Source organism: Castanea sativa, chromosome 3 (assembly GCF_040712315.1).
Source record: "Castanea sativa cultivar Marrone di Chiusa Pesio chromosome 3, ASM4071231v1".
Classification (NCBI taxonomy): Eukaryota; Viridiplantae; Streptophyta; class Magnoliopsida; order Fagales; family Fagaceae; genus Castanea; species Castanea sativa.
This window is the reverse complement of record NC_134015.1, coordinates 6386999-6398857: the sequence shown is the minus strand read 5'-3', so window position 1 is coordinate 6398857 and position 11859 is coordinate 6386999. Positions and strand designations below refer to the sequence as shown.

Here is an 11859-nt window from a genome sequence, read left to right as displayed (position 1 = left end):
AATTTTACCGAAAGAGACCAAACTGGACCCCAAAAAAATTGAGATAAAAATCCGTCAGGGACAAAATTCACCCCACTTTATATATTTGATACAAAGAACGAGGCGAAGAACATGATAAATTATGTTTCATGTGATTAAGAAAATGGTGGCAGTGATTTCATCAAAGCTGTTAGCCCTTTAATACAAATGTTTAAAAAAAAAAACAATGTTTTGGTTTATGCTTTTAGAATGGCCAAAGATTGTTGTAGAATATAATACAACAAATGTAAGATTGCATCACTGGTTGTACATATCATTGTTCACAAGCGATGTAGTCACATTTAATATTAAAAAATAAACATTCTTTTTTTCATTGTTCAATTTTTCCGTATGTAAACATGGGTTACAACTTAATAATAAATAATTGGGTTAGACTGGAGGCAGGGGCGGAGGGAGGAGGGGGGGCAGGTGCCCCTGAAATTTCAATTTTTTTTTACTAGGAAATACCATATTTGCCCCCCCCCCCCTACAAAAAAAAAAAAAAAAAAAAAAAAAAAAGCTAGAAAGGAAAAGTAACGTGACTTAATTGAGTTCCTTTTTTTTTTTTTTTTTTGACAGAAGTGATAAAACATTTCCTGCTTTCCTAGTAGTAGTAGACTTCTACCCCTAGAAGTAGTACAATTTTAATGATTTCTATAACAACTTTGCTACACCTACCCGGATTAGAAGTCAGTAGAACTCTGAAAAAAAAAAAAAGTATATATAATGCAAACAAGGCACGCCTCCCATCACAACGAAAAATTTTCTTTTCAATCCAGTTTCTTTGTTTGGATCTCAGAATTGCTGTGCAGTTTTTAAAAGCATTCAAGTTGGGTTTTTAAGTTACATTCAAATATTTATAGGTATGCATACTCTTAATACTTTTGCTTTGATTTTTTTTTTTTTTTTAAAGAATCAAATTATATGTTTAAACTGTTTATATTTAGATGGATCTCTTAATTTGACTATTCTTAACCATAAATTTATAATTCAAATTATATGTTTAAACTATTTGTATTTATAATGATCTCCTCATTTGATTATTCTTAATCATAGATTGTAATTTTTTTTCTTTATTTTAATGATATGACATATATATATTTGTAGTTAATTGAGATTATGGAGAATCTTGATCATAACAATGAGTCCGGATCAAATCCTAAACGAACTCGTATCGAAGTGGATGTTGCAAATCTTCCCACGGATCCTGGTTTAAGAATAAAAATTTGTAACTATCATCCTAATGAAAGAGATCAAATTAGAAGGCATTATCTACAAAATAAACCTTGTCAACCAGTTGATCATGATTTTTCAATCTTGTCTTTTAATCTTGCCCCCCCTGACCTAAATTCCTGGCTTCGCCACTGACTGGAGGCCAATATTAATTCTTTGACTGAATTGATTGTGGTCTTGCAATAGTAATATTCATCTTACTGAATTAACAACAAATACTAGTACTATATTACAAATTAAAATGAGATATTGTTTGAGGATGTACAAAACACATATATTTGAATAGGATATAGTTATTTGTGTTGCAAAGCAATTAAAACTCACAGAGATATTAATGTGAGTGCTAGCAGCCTATATTTTAAGGCAGCAAGATCATAAGCTCTAGTAGCAACCTCCTTATCATCATCGTATGCAAATAAACTTGAACTCTTAAATCATCAGTAGTATCCAAACAATATTAGATTTCATATAGATCATGCTTTTGCTTAGGATCCACAAACAATATGATGGTCATGAAGAGTGTTGCAAAGAAAAAGAAATACTAACCCATCTTCGGATTTTGCAAACACATTTAAAAGTTAAAACTATGAAACATTTTAAGTGTTTGAGTTTTGAAATAGTAAGAGTATTTGCAGCAGTGTGGCTATATAGCTATTTTAGCTACACCAAAACACCAAAAATCTCCTTGCAACAGTGGAGGTTAAGCTAAAATTTTTAACTTAATTGCTACAGTGCACATGTATCTATACATGTGCATTGTAGCTCAAAGCTAAAAGAAAAAAATAATTTTTTATTCTTCCTTTTATTAAAATATTTTTTTCTTTATTTTCTTCTCAAAACTCTCAACTCTCTCACTCTCAACTTTCAGACATCTCACGCCGCTGCCCCCCGACCCACGCCGCCAGAAACCCAGCTCGTCTGCCCAGCTCCAACCCACCCTTCACGCAAAGCACAACCACTCAATTTGATTTCCATGACTCCACCGCTCTCCACATCGATTCAAACAAGCTCCAGCCACCAATTCAAATTGCAACAACAAAGTCCACACCGATTCAAAATGCAAAACTCAACAACTGAAACTCAAGCAAAACGCAACCACCAATTTGATCTCCATGGCTCCACCACTCTCACCGATTCAAACAAGCTCCGGCCACCAAAACTGATTGAAAAACCCACCACTGATTCAGCAACCCACACTGATTCAACCCACAACGCCAATTCAGCCCACCTTTGAAACCCAACCACCGATTCAACTTCACTGGAATTGAAACTCAGCCAACACACCTCTGATTCAAACAACCTTTGCAACCCACGCCGATTCAAGCCACCGATTCAACCCAACCAAAAAAAACCGAGTGAAGAGAAAAAAAAAATAGAGAGAAAATGAGAGACAAAGAAATAGAAAGATAGTCAAAGAAGAGGGAGAGTTAGAGAAGAAAGGGAGAGATAGAATAAAATATTAGACTATAATAGGCCAATTGAGAAATTTTTTTTTAGTCCAAAGATAAATTTGTATGTATATAATTTGGGGTTAAAACAAATATTATTGTTACTCTAGTTTCTTATTTGTTATCATGATGATTGAAAAATTGTTTTAGTAAAAAAAAATTATAAGTATAATTTGGAGTTAAAAAAATCACTTGTCAACACTAGATGATTATTTACTATCATGTGGCAGCGGCAGCAGAAGAGTCAGTGATGGTGGCGGTGGCATTGGCGGTGGAAGAGTCGGTAACCGTGGCGGTGGTGTTGGCAGTGGAAGAGTCAGTGGCGGCAACGGCGATGGCAACAGTAGTGGCAACGGTAGCGGTGGAAGAGCCGATGGCGGCAACGGTAGTGGCGGCGGTAGCGGTTGCGGTTGCGGTAGTTGTGATTGTTGTTTATTATAGTGGATATATCATTTCATTGTAGTAGATATATTATTTTATTGTGATGTTTATATTATTTTATTATGTTGAAAGTTAAAATAGATCCACTGCTGCAGTATGTTTTGTAAAGTGAGTAGGTAAAATAGATAAAATAATTTTTTTTTGAGCTAAAAAGCTAAATTTTTAACTATACTGCTGTGGATGCTCTATGAATTGTAACATCCCACTTAACATATTTAATTAACAGTGATATGTCAAATCTATTGCATTTATTAAGTAGTAAACAGTCTTTACCCAACAACCATGGCATATGTTATATAATGAACTTCAAAGTCTCAGGCACCAATCTAACTCATACCACCACTTTCCATGAAAACAAGCAAGACAGAACCAGGATTCCAAATTGGTGGTGCCAATAATTTGTAAAATGTGGTTGTTTGAGCTGATTGTGGAAGATGACCAAATTTTTTTTTCCTTGGACCCAATTCAAATTAGGCCGTAATATACCTACAAAATTTTTTTTTTTTTTGGGCAACTCGGGAGCTAGTGTGACTCCGTCCTTGAAGACAGGCTAAGCCTAACCTTTAGCATACCTCAATTGGTACTGGGCAGAAATTCTGTCATATACAGATCGGGTTTATGGAATCAAGAACTCTTTTATATATAGCAGTAATCTCACCTATTCAGCCATTATATCTTGATGTGGACGATAGTATGGCTCCGTTATATTGATCTAGTAGATGAACGAGAACAAAGAGCCATTACCAAAGTGAGGATGATAACTCTAAAGCCACTCTTTTTGTTTTTTCAAAACGTTCGGGATACTTCAATATTTATTAGTGATTGCATAAAGCCTAAGCCTATTGGAATCATAATGTCTACTCCACAAGGCCCTAGTCATTGCCAATCAGGATGATTTCTTTCACATTGCTATGAAATTGAAATCGTGAAAACGTTTATTGTTTCAGCTAAATAAAAATTATAAATAAGTTTTTACTCAGCTAAACCCCCTTTTTTTTAGTGTGTGCAAAATTTAAATTTATATATATGAGATATTATTTCAACCTATGGCATCTTCCATATAATATTTTTTCTTTATTATTAGGAGACACTAATTAATTTTTTGTGTAGATTGATTCGAAATCCAAATTTCTAATTAAATAACAAATTAACTAAAACCCACAACCCCAATTGTTGATATACAACTGACAACCCTACTTAAGCTAAGCCTAATATAAAAAACCAAGCAGTAAAACATCTTGCCATTTGGATAACTATAAAAGTCGGTCAACCATAATAATTGAGAACACAATTTTTAATACGGTGTGCATTAAAAAAAAAACCAAAACCTTTTTCTTTGAACCCCTGTATATTTAAAATGCACAAGCATTCAACCAATCTATTTAGCTAGGAAAAAGAAGTAGCAATTTTTAATTTTTAATATTAATGGTGATGTCACAAGATTAATAATTATCTTTTCTCCGGTACCTATGCTCCACAGTCCACATAGCATCTTTCAATTTGTATATCATTTATAATGATATCTTTTGAGGGTTTTTTTTTTCACCTAGGAAATTATGGGCTCAAAAATCAAAATGCCATTAATTTGGGAAATTTTAGGGTAGAAATGTATTTTAGAAAAGTTTTGGGATTAAAATGTAAGTTTGGGAAGTTGAGTTTGTGGCTTGTGGACCCACGGGTTGGGCTTAGGATTCTAGATGGGTTAGGTTGGTGCTTTTAATTTGATTTGGGCCCAAGGTTCTGTTTTAAGGGCTATGGCCTATTAGAGGGTTTTTTTTTTTTTTTGGGTTGCTGTCGTTGTTTGTGGTATGGAGAGGGTTGAGGATGATCAATGTTGATTGTTGGAGGATGAGAACCAAAAGGAAAGAGGAAATACCAAGGTTAGGCCATGGGAATGTGGTTTTCCTGGGATCTTGGAGACCTCTTGAAATGGGTTGGTGATTGTTTTTCTTGTTCATAATGAATAATGATCAGTAGAAAAATAGGTATTTATATAGGGTTCTTGGATTTTAAGAATGTGGATGAAAATGGGAAACTACTCAAGGATAAGACTGGTGACACCACTCAATTTTAGACCATGAGCAGTCAAATTAAAGGAAATTTCATGGTCTTAAATATAGCACCAAAAGTGGGTTCCAATTAGCTCAACTGGTAAAATCTATGATGGTTGTATAAGAGATCTGAGGTTCAATCTCCTTATTAAAGGCATAATGTGGAAACTAACTCTGTTGTAGGTGCATCAGCTGCTGCACTAGTGCAGCTCAAGCTGCAACACAATGCAACAGGTAGTGCATCAAGCCAACACCAATGTGCATCAGACCAAGCAAGACATTCTGATGATATCACAGCAAGTGTCAAAGCATCAGATATGAAGGTTGAAGAGTTGGATGATTATTTGATAATTAAATCAAATAGTTCACAGTTGAAGAAAACCAAGAAATGTACAGATACATCTAAACAACAAAGTACCCTTGTAGTATAGTTAGCAATGGTTTGTAATGGTCTGTAAACTACTTGTAGTTTTTGTATATAATTAGTAAATAGGTTAGTGGCTCACGTGTGTTTGTCAGTTAAGCTTGTTAGTTGTGTTCACACGTGCAAAGTAAGTTAGTTACAAACTCTATATATGTGTACAGATCAGTTCAATCAATAACAGATTTTTCATTCAATCACAAATTTAGTTTTTTTTAATATGGTATCAGAGCTAAAATTTTCTCTAGACCCATTTTTCTATGGCAGAAACAGTAGTAGCAAATGCTTCCACCACAGAGGCTTCATCTTCTTCACAAGATTCATATAATCTTGGTGATCCTCTATTCTTGCACCTTGGAGAAAATCCAGGAGCAATTCTCACTTCTCAACCTCTAATTGGGGGAGAAAACTATCCTGCTTGGGCAAGATCAGTGAGAAAATCTCTGATTGCCAAGAACAAGCTAGGGTTTATTGATGGATCTTTAACCATCTCTTCACCATTGGTGAATTCCCTAGCAGTTGCTCAATCATGGATTCGTGCTGACAATATGGTAGGCACATGGATCATCAACTCAGTATCACCAAAGCTCCAAGCTAGCATTATTTACAGAGATACTGCTTTAGAAATTTGGACTGGTCTTTGAGACACTTTCAGTCAAGGAAATGGAACCAAGGTTTTCAATATCCAAAAACAAATTGTTGAGATTCATCAGGGAGAACAATCACACACTAATTACTTCACTCAACTCAAAGTTTTATGGGATCAATTGCAGAATTTGAGTCCATTTCCTCAGTGTAATTGTGGTCAGTGTGTATGTGGAATTAATCAAAGATTGAAGAATCTTCAAGCCAAGGAGTCCATTATGAAGTTTCTCATGGGAGTGAATGATGCATTTTCTCAAGTGAGAACTCAGATCTTGTTGATGGATCCCTTGCCTTCTGTCAATAAAGCTCACTCCTTATTCATTCAAGAAGAAATGCAGAGGTCTGTAACCAACCCTATGAGAGTTGAATCCACTGTTTTGGCTACCAAGAGTTCAAGCAATAATTTCAAAGGCAAAGAGGGACCCATGTGCACTCACTGTGGCAAATTGGGTCATACTATAGACAAATGCTACAAGCTACATGGTTTTCTACCAAGATTCAAGTTCAAGAACAACAAAAATGCCTCTACTCATCAGGTTTCCTCTAATTTTGAGTTGGTTCAAGGAAATCAGTCCAATGGAGTTCTTGACTTTGCCTCAAATTTGCCTACTTCTCAAGCCTCTGTTTTCACACATGATCAGTACCAGCAGCTCCTGACTTTGATAGGTTCTTGTTCCACTTCACAGCCCACATCAGGTCAAGCATCTCATGTAGCCAATGCAATGACTTGCACATCCAATATTGTTGCAGGTAATTTTACTAATCTCAAGCACTCAGTCTTCTCAGCTAAGATCATCAATAGAAGAGCTTATAATTCCAATACATGGGTTATTGATACTAGTGCTAGTGATCATATAGTGTGCTCTATGAAATTGATGACTTCCTATACTGAAATTTCACATACCATGGTTGAATTGCCTAATGGGGAGGTTGCTATTGTCACACACATTGGAACCATATGCCTTTCCTCTCACATTACCCTTACCAATGTGCGTTGTGTGCCTTCTTTCACCTTTAACCTTCTATCTGTCAATGCCTTGACCAAATCTCAACCCATGTGTCTCGTTTTATACAGGACCTTACATGTTGGAGCACGATTGGAATGGGCCAAATGCATGATGGTTTGTATCTGTTATAAGATTCCAGCTTGGATCAATCTACTAATTCCCTTGCTAATTTTCTTTCCAAGCAGTCTTTCAAGTCCTTTTCTGCTGCTTGTTCATCTACTCTTTCTACCAATCTGTTTTTCCTTTGGCATTCAAGGCTTGGACATCCCTCTGATGTGAAGGTTCAGTCCTTAAGCCATGTATTTCCTTTTCTTAGGAATTGTTGTAATAAAACTTGTATTGTATGTCCTTTGGCAAAACAAAAAAGGATTCCAATGTTCTAATCATTTTGATCTTGTTCATATGGATGTTTGGGGATCCTTTTCTGTTTAACTTCTGATGGCTATAAATACTTCCTTACCATTGTTGATGATGCTTCTAGAGCCATTTGGATTTTCTTATTGAAAGCTAAATCTAATGTTAGGCCACTGATTGTTTCTTTTTATAACATGATCCTCACCCAATTTGGCACCAAAATTAAAGCTATTAGATCTGACAATGCCTTAGAATTTAGCATTCCATATTTTTATAATTCCAATGGAACTATTCATCAATTAAGTTGTGTTTATACTCCATAACAAAATTCAGTTGTGGAGAGGAAACACCAATATATTCTTGCTACTGCTAGGGCATTGCAACTTCAATCTAATGTTCCTTTATCATTTTGGGGTGATTGTGTTCTCACTGCAGCCTACTTAATTAATAGGCTTCCTTCTCCACTTCTTGGTCATAAAACCCCTTTTGAGGTTTTGTTCAAAAAGCCACCTTCCTATAATCATCTTAGGACTTTTGGTTGCTTATGTTTTGCTACCAATCTTACTCCACATAAGCATAAGTTTTCCCCTAGAGCTAGAAAATGTGTTTTCCTAGGCTATCCTTTTAATGTCAAAGGTTATAAGCTTCTAAATCTTGTTTCTCATACTATTTTCATATCTAGGGATGTTGTTTTTCATGAATCTACTTTTCCTTTTTCTTCTACTCTTTCTCAGTCTCTTGACCTCATTCCTTTGTCTGTTTTCTCCTCCATTACTCCAGCTTCTATCTTTTCTGATTTTGCTTCTTCCCCTCTTTCCCATTCTTCTTTACCTATCTCAGCTGACACAATTGTCCAAATTCATCATGACTTTGATGAGGACATTCAAGAGTTTCCTAATGCAACAGATGCATATGTCCAGTCTGGTCAGCCAACTATTACTGTTGTATCTGATCAGTCATCTGTTGTTCTTAGGAGGTCTACTAGACCTACCAAACCTCCCTTTTATCTTGCCTCCTATCATTGTAATCAGATCTCATCTGCTCTCATTCCAGTTCCCTCCATTTCAGGTAAAGGTACCTCACACCCTCTTCCTACTTATATCTCTTATGTTAATCTTTCCCCTTCTTATAAGTCCTTTTGTTGTGCTATTTCTTCCATTCTAGAACCCATTTTTTACCACAAAGCAGCAAGTAATCCCAAGTGGCAGGATGCTATGGATGCTGAAATTAATGCATTGGAAGCTAACAATACATGGACCATTACTTCATTGCCACCAAGTAAGAAACCTATTGGATGTAAGTGGGTGTATAGGGTTAAATACAAGTCAGATGGTTCTGTGGAGAGGTATAAAGCTAGACTTATTGCCAAGGATTTTACCCAAAAGGAAGGACTTGATTATATAGATAATTCCTCCCCTGTTGCTAAAATGGTCTCTGTGAAGTGTGTGCTTGCTATTGCTGCTGTGAAAGGTTGGCTTCTCAATCAACTTGATGTGAATAATGCATTCTTTCATGGAGAATTGCATGAGGAAGTATACATGTCCCTTCCACAAGGATTTCACAGCAAGGGGGAGCCATGTAGTAAGGGGGAGCAGTCACAGCTAGTATGTAAGCTTAACAAATCTCTATATGGTCTTAAACAAGCATCTAGAATGTGGTTCTCCAAGTTTTCTACTGCTTTGATTGAGTTTGGCTTTGTTCAATCCAAGGCAGACTACTCCTTATTCACTAGACAACAAGGTGAATCATTCATTGTGTTGTTAGTGTATGTTGATGATGTATTAATTGCAAGTAATGATCCTAAAGGTGTTGAGGATTTTAAAGCTTTGTTAGATTAGAAGTTCAAATTGAAGGATTTAGGAGAGTTAAGGTACTTTCTTGGTTTGGAAGTTGCTAGAATAGATAAGGGCATTTCCTTGTGTCAAAGGAAATATGCTTTAGAGATATTAGAGGATGCTAGTTTGCTAGGATGTAAGCCTTCTAGGGTTCCTATGGATCAGACTTTGAAGCTTAGTAAATTTGATGGTGAGTTGCTCAATGATTCAAGTCGGTACAGGAGGCTAGTAGGAAGAATTTTGTATTTAACCATTACCATGCCTAATGTTACCTTTGCAATCCATAAACTCAGTCAGTTCATGGCAAGGCCACGAAAACCTCATTATGCAACTGCCCTTAAAGTCTTACACTATCTCAAGAATGAACCAAGAAGAGGTGTATTCTTTTTTGCTAGCTCAGAACTTCATGTGAAAGGGTTCAATGATGCAAATTGGGCTTCATGTCCAGACACAAGAAGATCTATAACAAGCTACTGCATCTTTCTTGGAGATTCATTAATTTCTTGGAAATCAAAGAAGCAAGTAACTATATCACGGTCTTCAGCTGAGGCAGAGTACAGGGCAATGGCTATGTCCACTTGTGAGATTGTATGGATTCTCTATTTGCTAAAGGATTTACAAGTTAAGCATGATAGAGAAGCTCTTTTATTTTGTGACAGTCAATCTACTTTGCATATAGGTTCTAATCCTATTTTTCTTGTCACATTGTGCGAGATAAGGTGCTAGCCAAAGTAATAAAATTGAATCATGTATGAACACATTATCAACTAGCAGACCTATTGACCAAGGCTTTGGGTTTTAAGCAATTTTCTGAGTTGGTTTCCAAGATGGGACTGCTTAATATTTACTCTCCCTCAATCCATCTTGAGGGGGAGTATCAAAGGCATAATGTGGAAACTAGCTCTGCTGTAGGTAAATCAGCTGTTGCACTAGTGCAGCTCAAGCTGCAACACAATGCAATAGGTAGTGCATCAGGCCAGCACTAGTGTGCATCAGACCAAGCAAGACATTCTGGTGATATCACAGCAAGTGTCAAAGCATCAGATATGAAGGTTGAAGAGTTGGATGATTGTTTGGTAATTGAATCAAATAGTTCACAGTTGAAGAAAACCAAGAAATGTACAGATACATCTAAACGACAAAGTACCCTTGTAGTATAGTTAGCAATGGTTTGTAATGGTCTGTAAACTACTTGTAGTTTTTGTATATAATTAGTAAATAGGTTAGTGGCTCATGTGTGTTTGTCAGTTAGGCTGGTTAGTTGTGCTCACATGTGCAAAGTAAGTTAGTTACAGACTCTATATATGTGTACAGATCAATTCAATCAATAACAAATTTTTCATTCAATCACAAATTTAGTTTTTTTAATATCTCCGTCTACACCAAAAACTGATTGGTGTCTTGGTCTGATGATAAAGAGCTATTATCAGGAACGGATGCCATAAGTTGAAACTCTCTCCAAAAAAAAAATAGCACCAAAATTAATTTAATCATGGTTAGATTTCAATTAAAGCTCAATTAAATTTAGCCAATCGCATAAAAATTAAAATATGACATATGATGCTTAAACATTTGATGTTTGAGGGCAGTAACTATTTTGTAGTGGGGCATACTAAAACTGAGCAAAGCGATCTAATGTTGGGGATTGATCTCTTGGGGTGAGTGATTTTGCATTAGAGCATCAAAGCTCTAAAAAACCGGCACAAGACACTAAGCTGATAGCTAGTCTGACATTGACAAAATGAAAAACAAATTAAATCGTCTTGTGATAGGATAGGTAATGTTGAGTGGTTTCGGGCTTTATAAGTGAATGAGTATTAGAGGAGGAGTTCAGTCAGATAAATGCTAAGCAGTAGTCCAGATTAATCATCACCTGTACATGAAGCCAAATAATATGAAATGCTTCAAAATAAGAAGACTATCTAGAGAAGCAAATGTACAATTAATCATGTAAAAATAGCCTATTATCTTCTCTACGTTGCTGGCCAATAGGTTTAATTATAGGGTAAATTACAATTTTCCTATCCTATTTACTTTGGTAGGCCAATAAGTTTAATTATAGGATAAATCACAATTTTTAATCATAAATTATCACCCAAATTATACTTAACCTCATGAGCTATTGAAATGCACAATTAATCCTCCAAAGTTATAACTTTGTTTCAATGCTCTCTGCCATTTGTTTTAGTATTAAATTTGATGGAAATTAGCATTGAAAGACCAATTTACTCCTCTCTCCAAAATAGATGACTAAAGGGTAAAGTAGTCTTTCAATGCAAAATTATATTAGAATTAACTACAAAACAAATGTCAAGGGGTTAAGTGCTATGTTTTAAAAACTGAACTGGACTGGCCGTTCCGACCGGTTAAACCAGAAACCGAAGGCCAGTTCGGTCTAAAAAAAAG

At 35.7% G+C, this 11859-nt stretch overlaps 1 protein-coding gene across 1 annotated transcript; it reads left to right on the top strand.

Moving 5' to 3' along the window:
- Positions 1 to 1137: 1137 nt before the first annotated feature.
- LOC142628397 (uncharacterized) lies at positions 1138 to 10439 on the top strand. The gene is made up of 9 exons (XM_075802507.1): positions 1138 to 1283; positions 2930 to 3114; positions 5375 to 5605; positions 5880 to 6163; positions 6386 to 7378; positions 7450 to 7563; positions 8353 to 9446; positions 9546 to 10132; positions 10228 to 10439. The coding sequence occupies exons 1-9, from the start codon at positions 1138 to 1140 to the stop codon at positions 10437 to 10439; spliced, it is 3846 nt and encodes a 1281-aa protein (XP_075658622.1).
- The last annotated feature ends 1420 nt before the right edge of the window (positions 10440 to 11859 follow it).

Excerpts from the sequence above, each read along its gene's own strand:
- LOC142628397 (XM_075802507.1), top strand. The coding sequence starts at position 1,138 with ATGGAGAATCTTGATCATAACAATGAGTCCGGATCAAATCCTAAACGA. Across the intron at positions 3,115-5,374 it reads CGGTAGCGGTTGCGGTTGCG|GTGCATCAGCTGCTGCACTA; the intron begins GTAGTTGTGATT and ends ACTCTGTTGTAG. Across the intron at positions 6,164-6,385 it reads GGATTCGTGCTGACAATATG|AATTTGAGTCCATTTCCTCA; the intron begins GTAGGCACATGG and ends GATCAATTGCAG.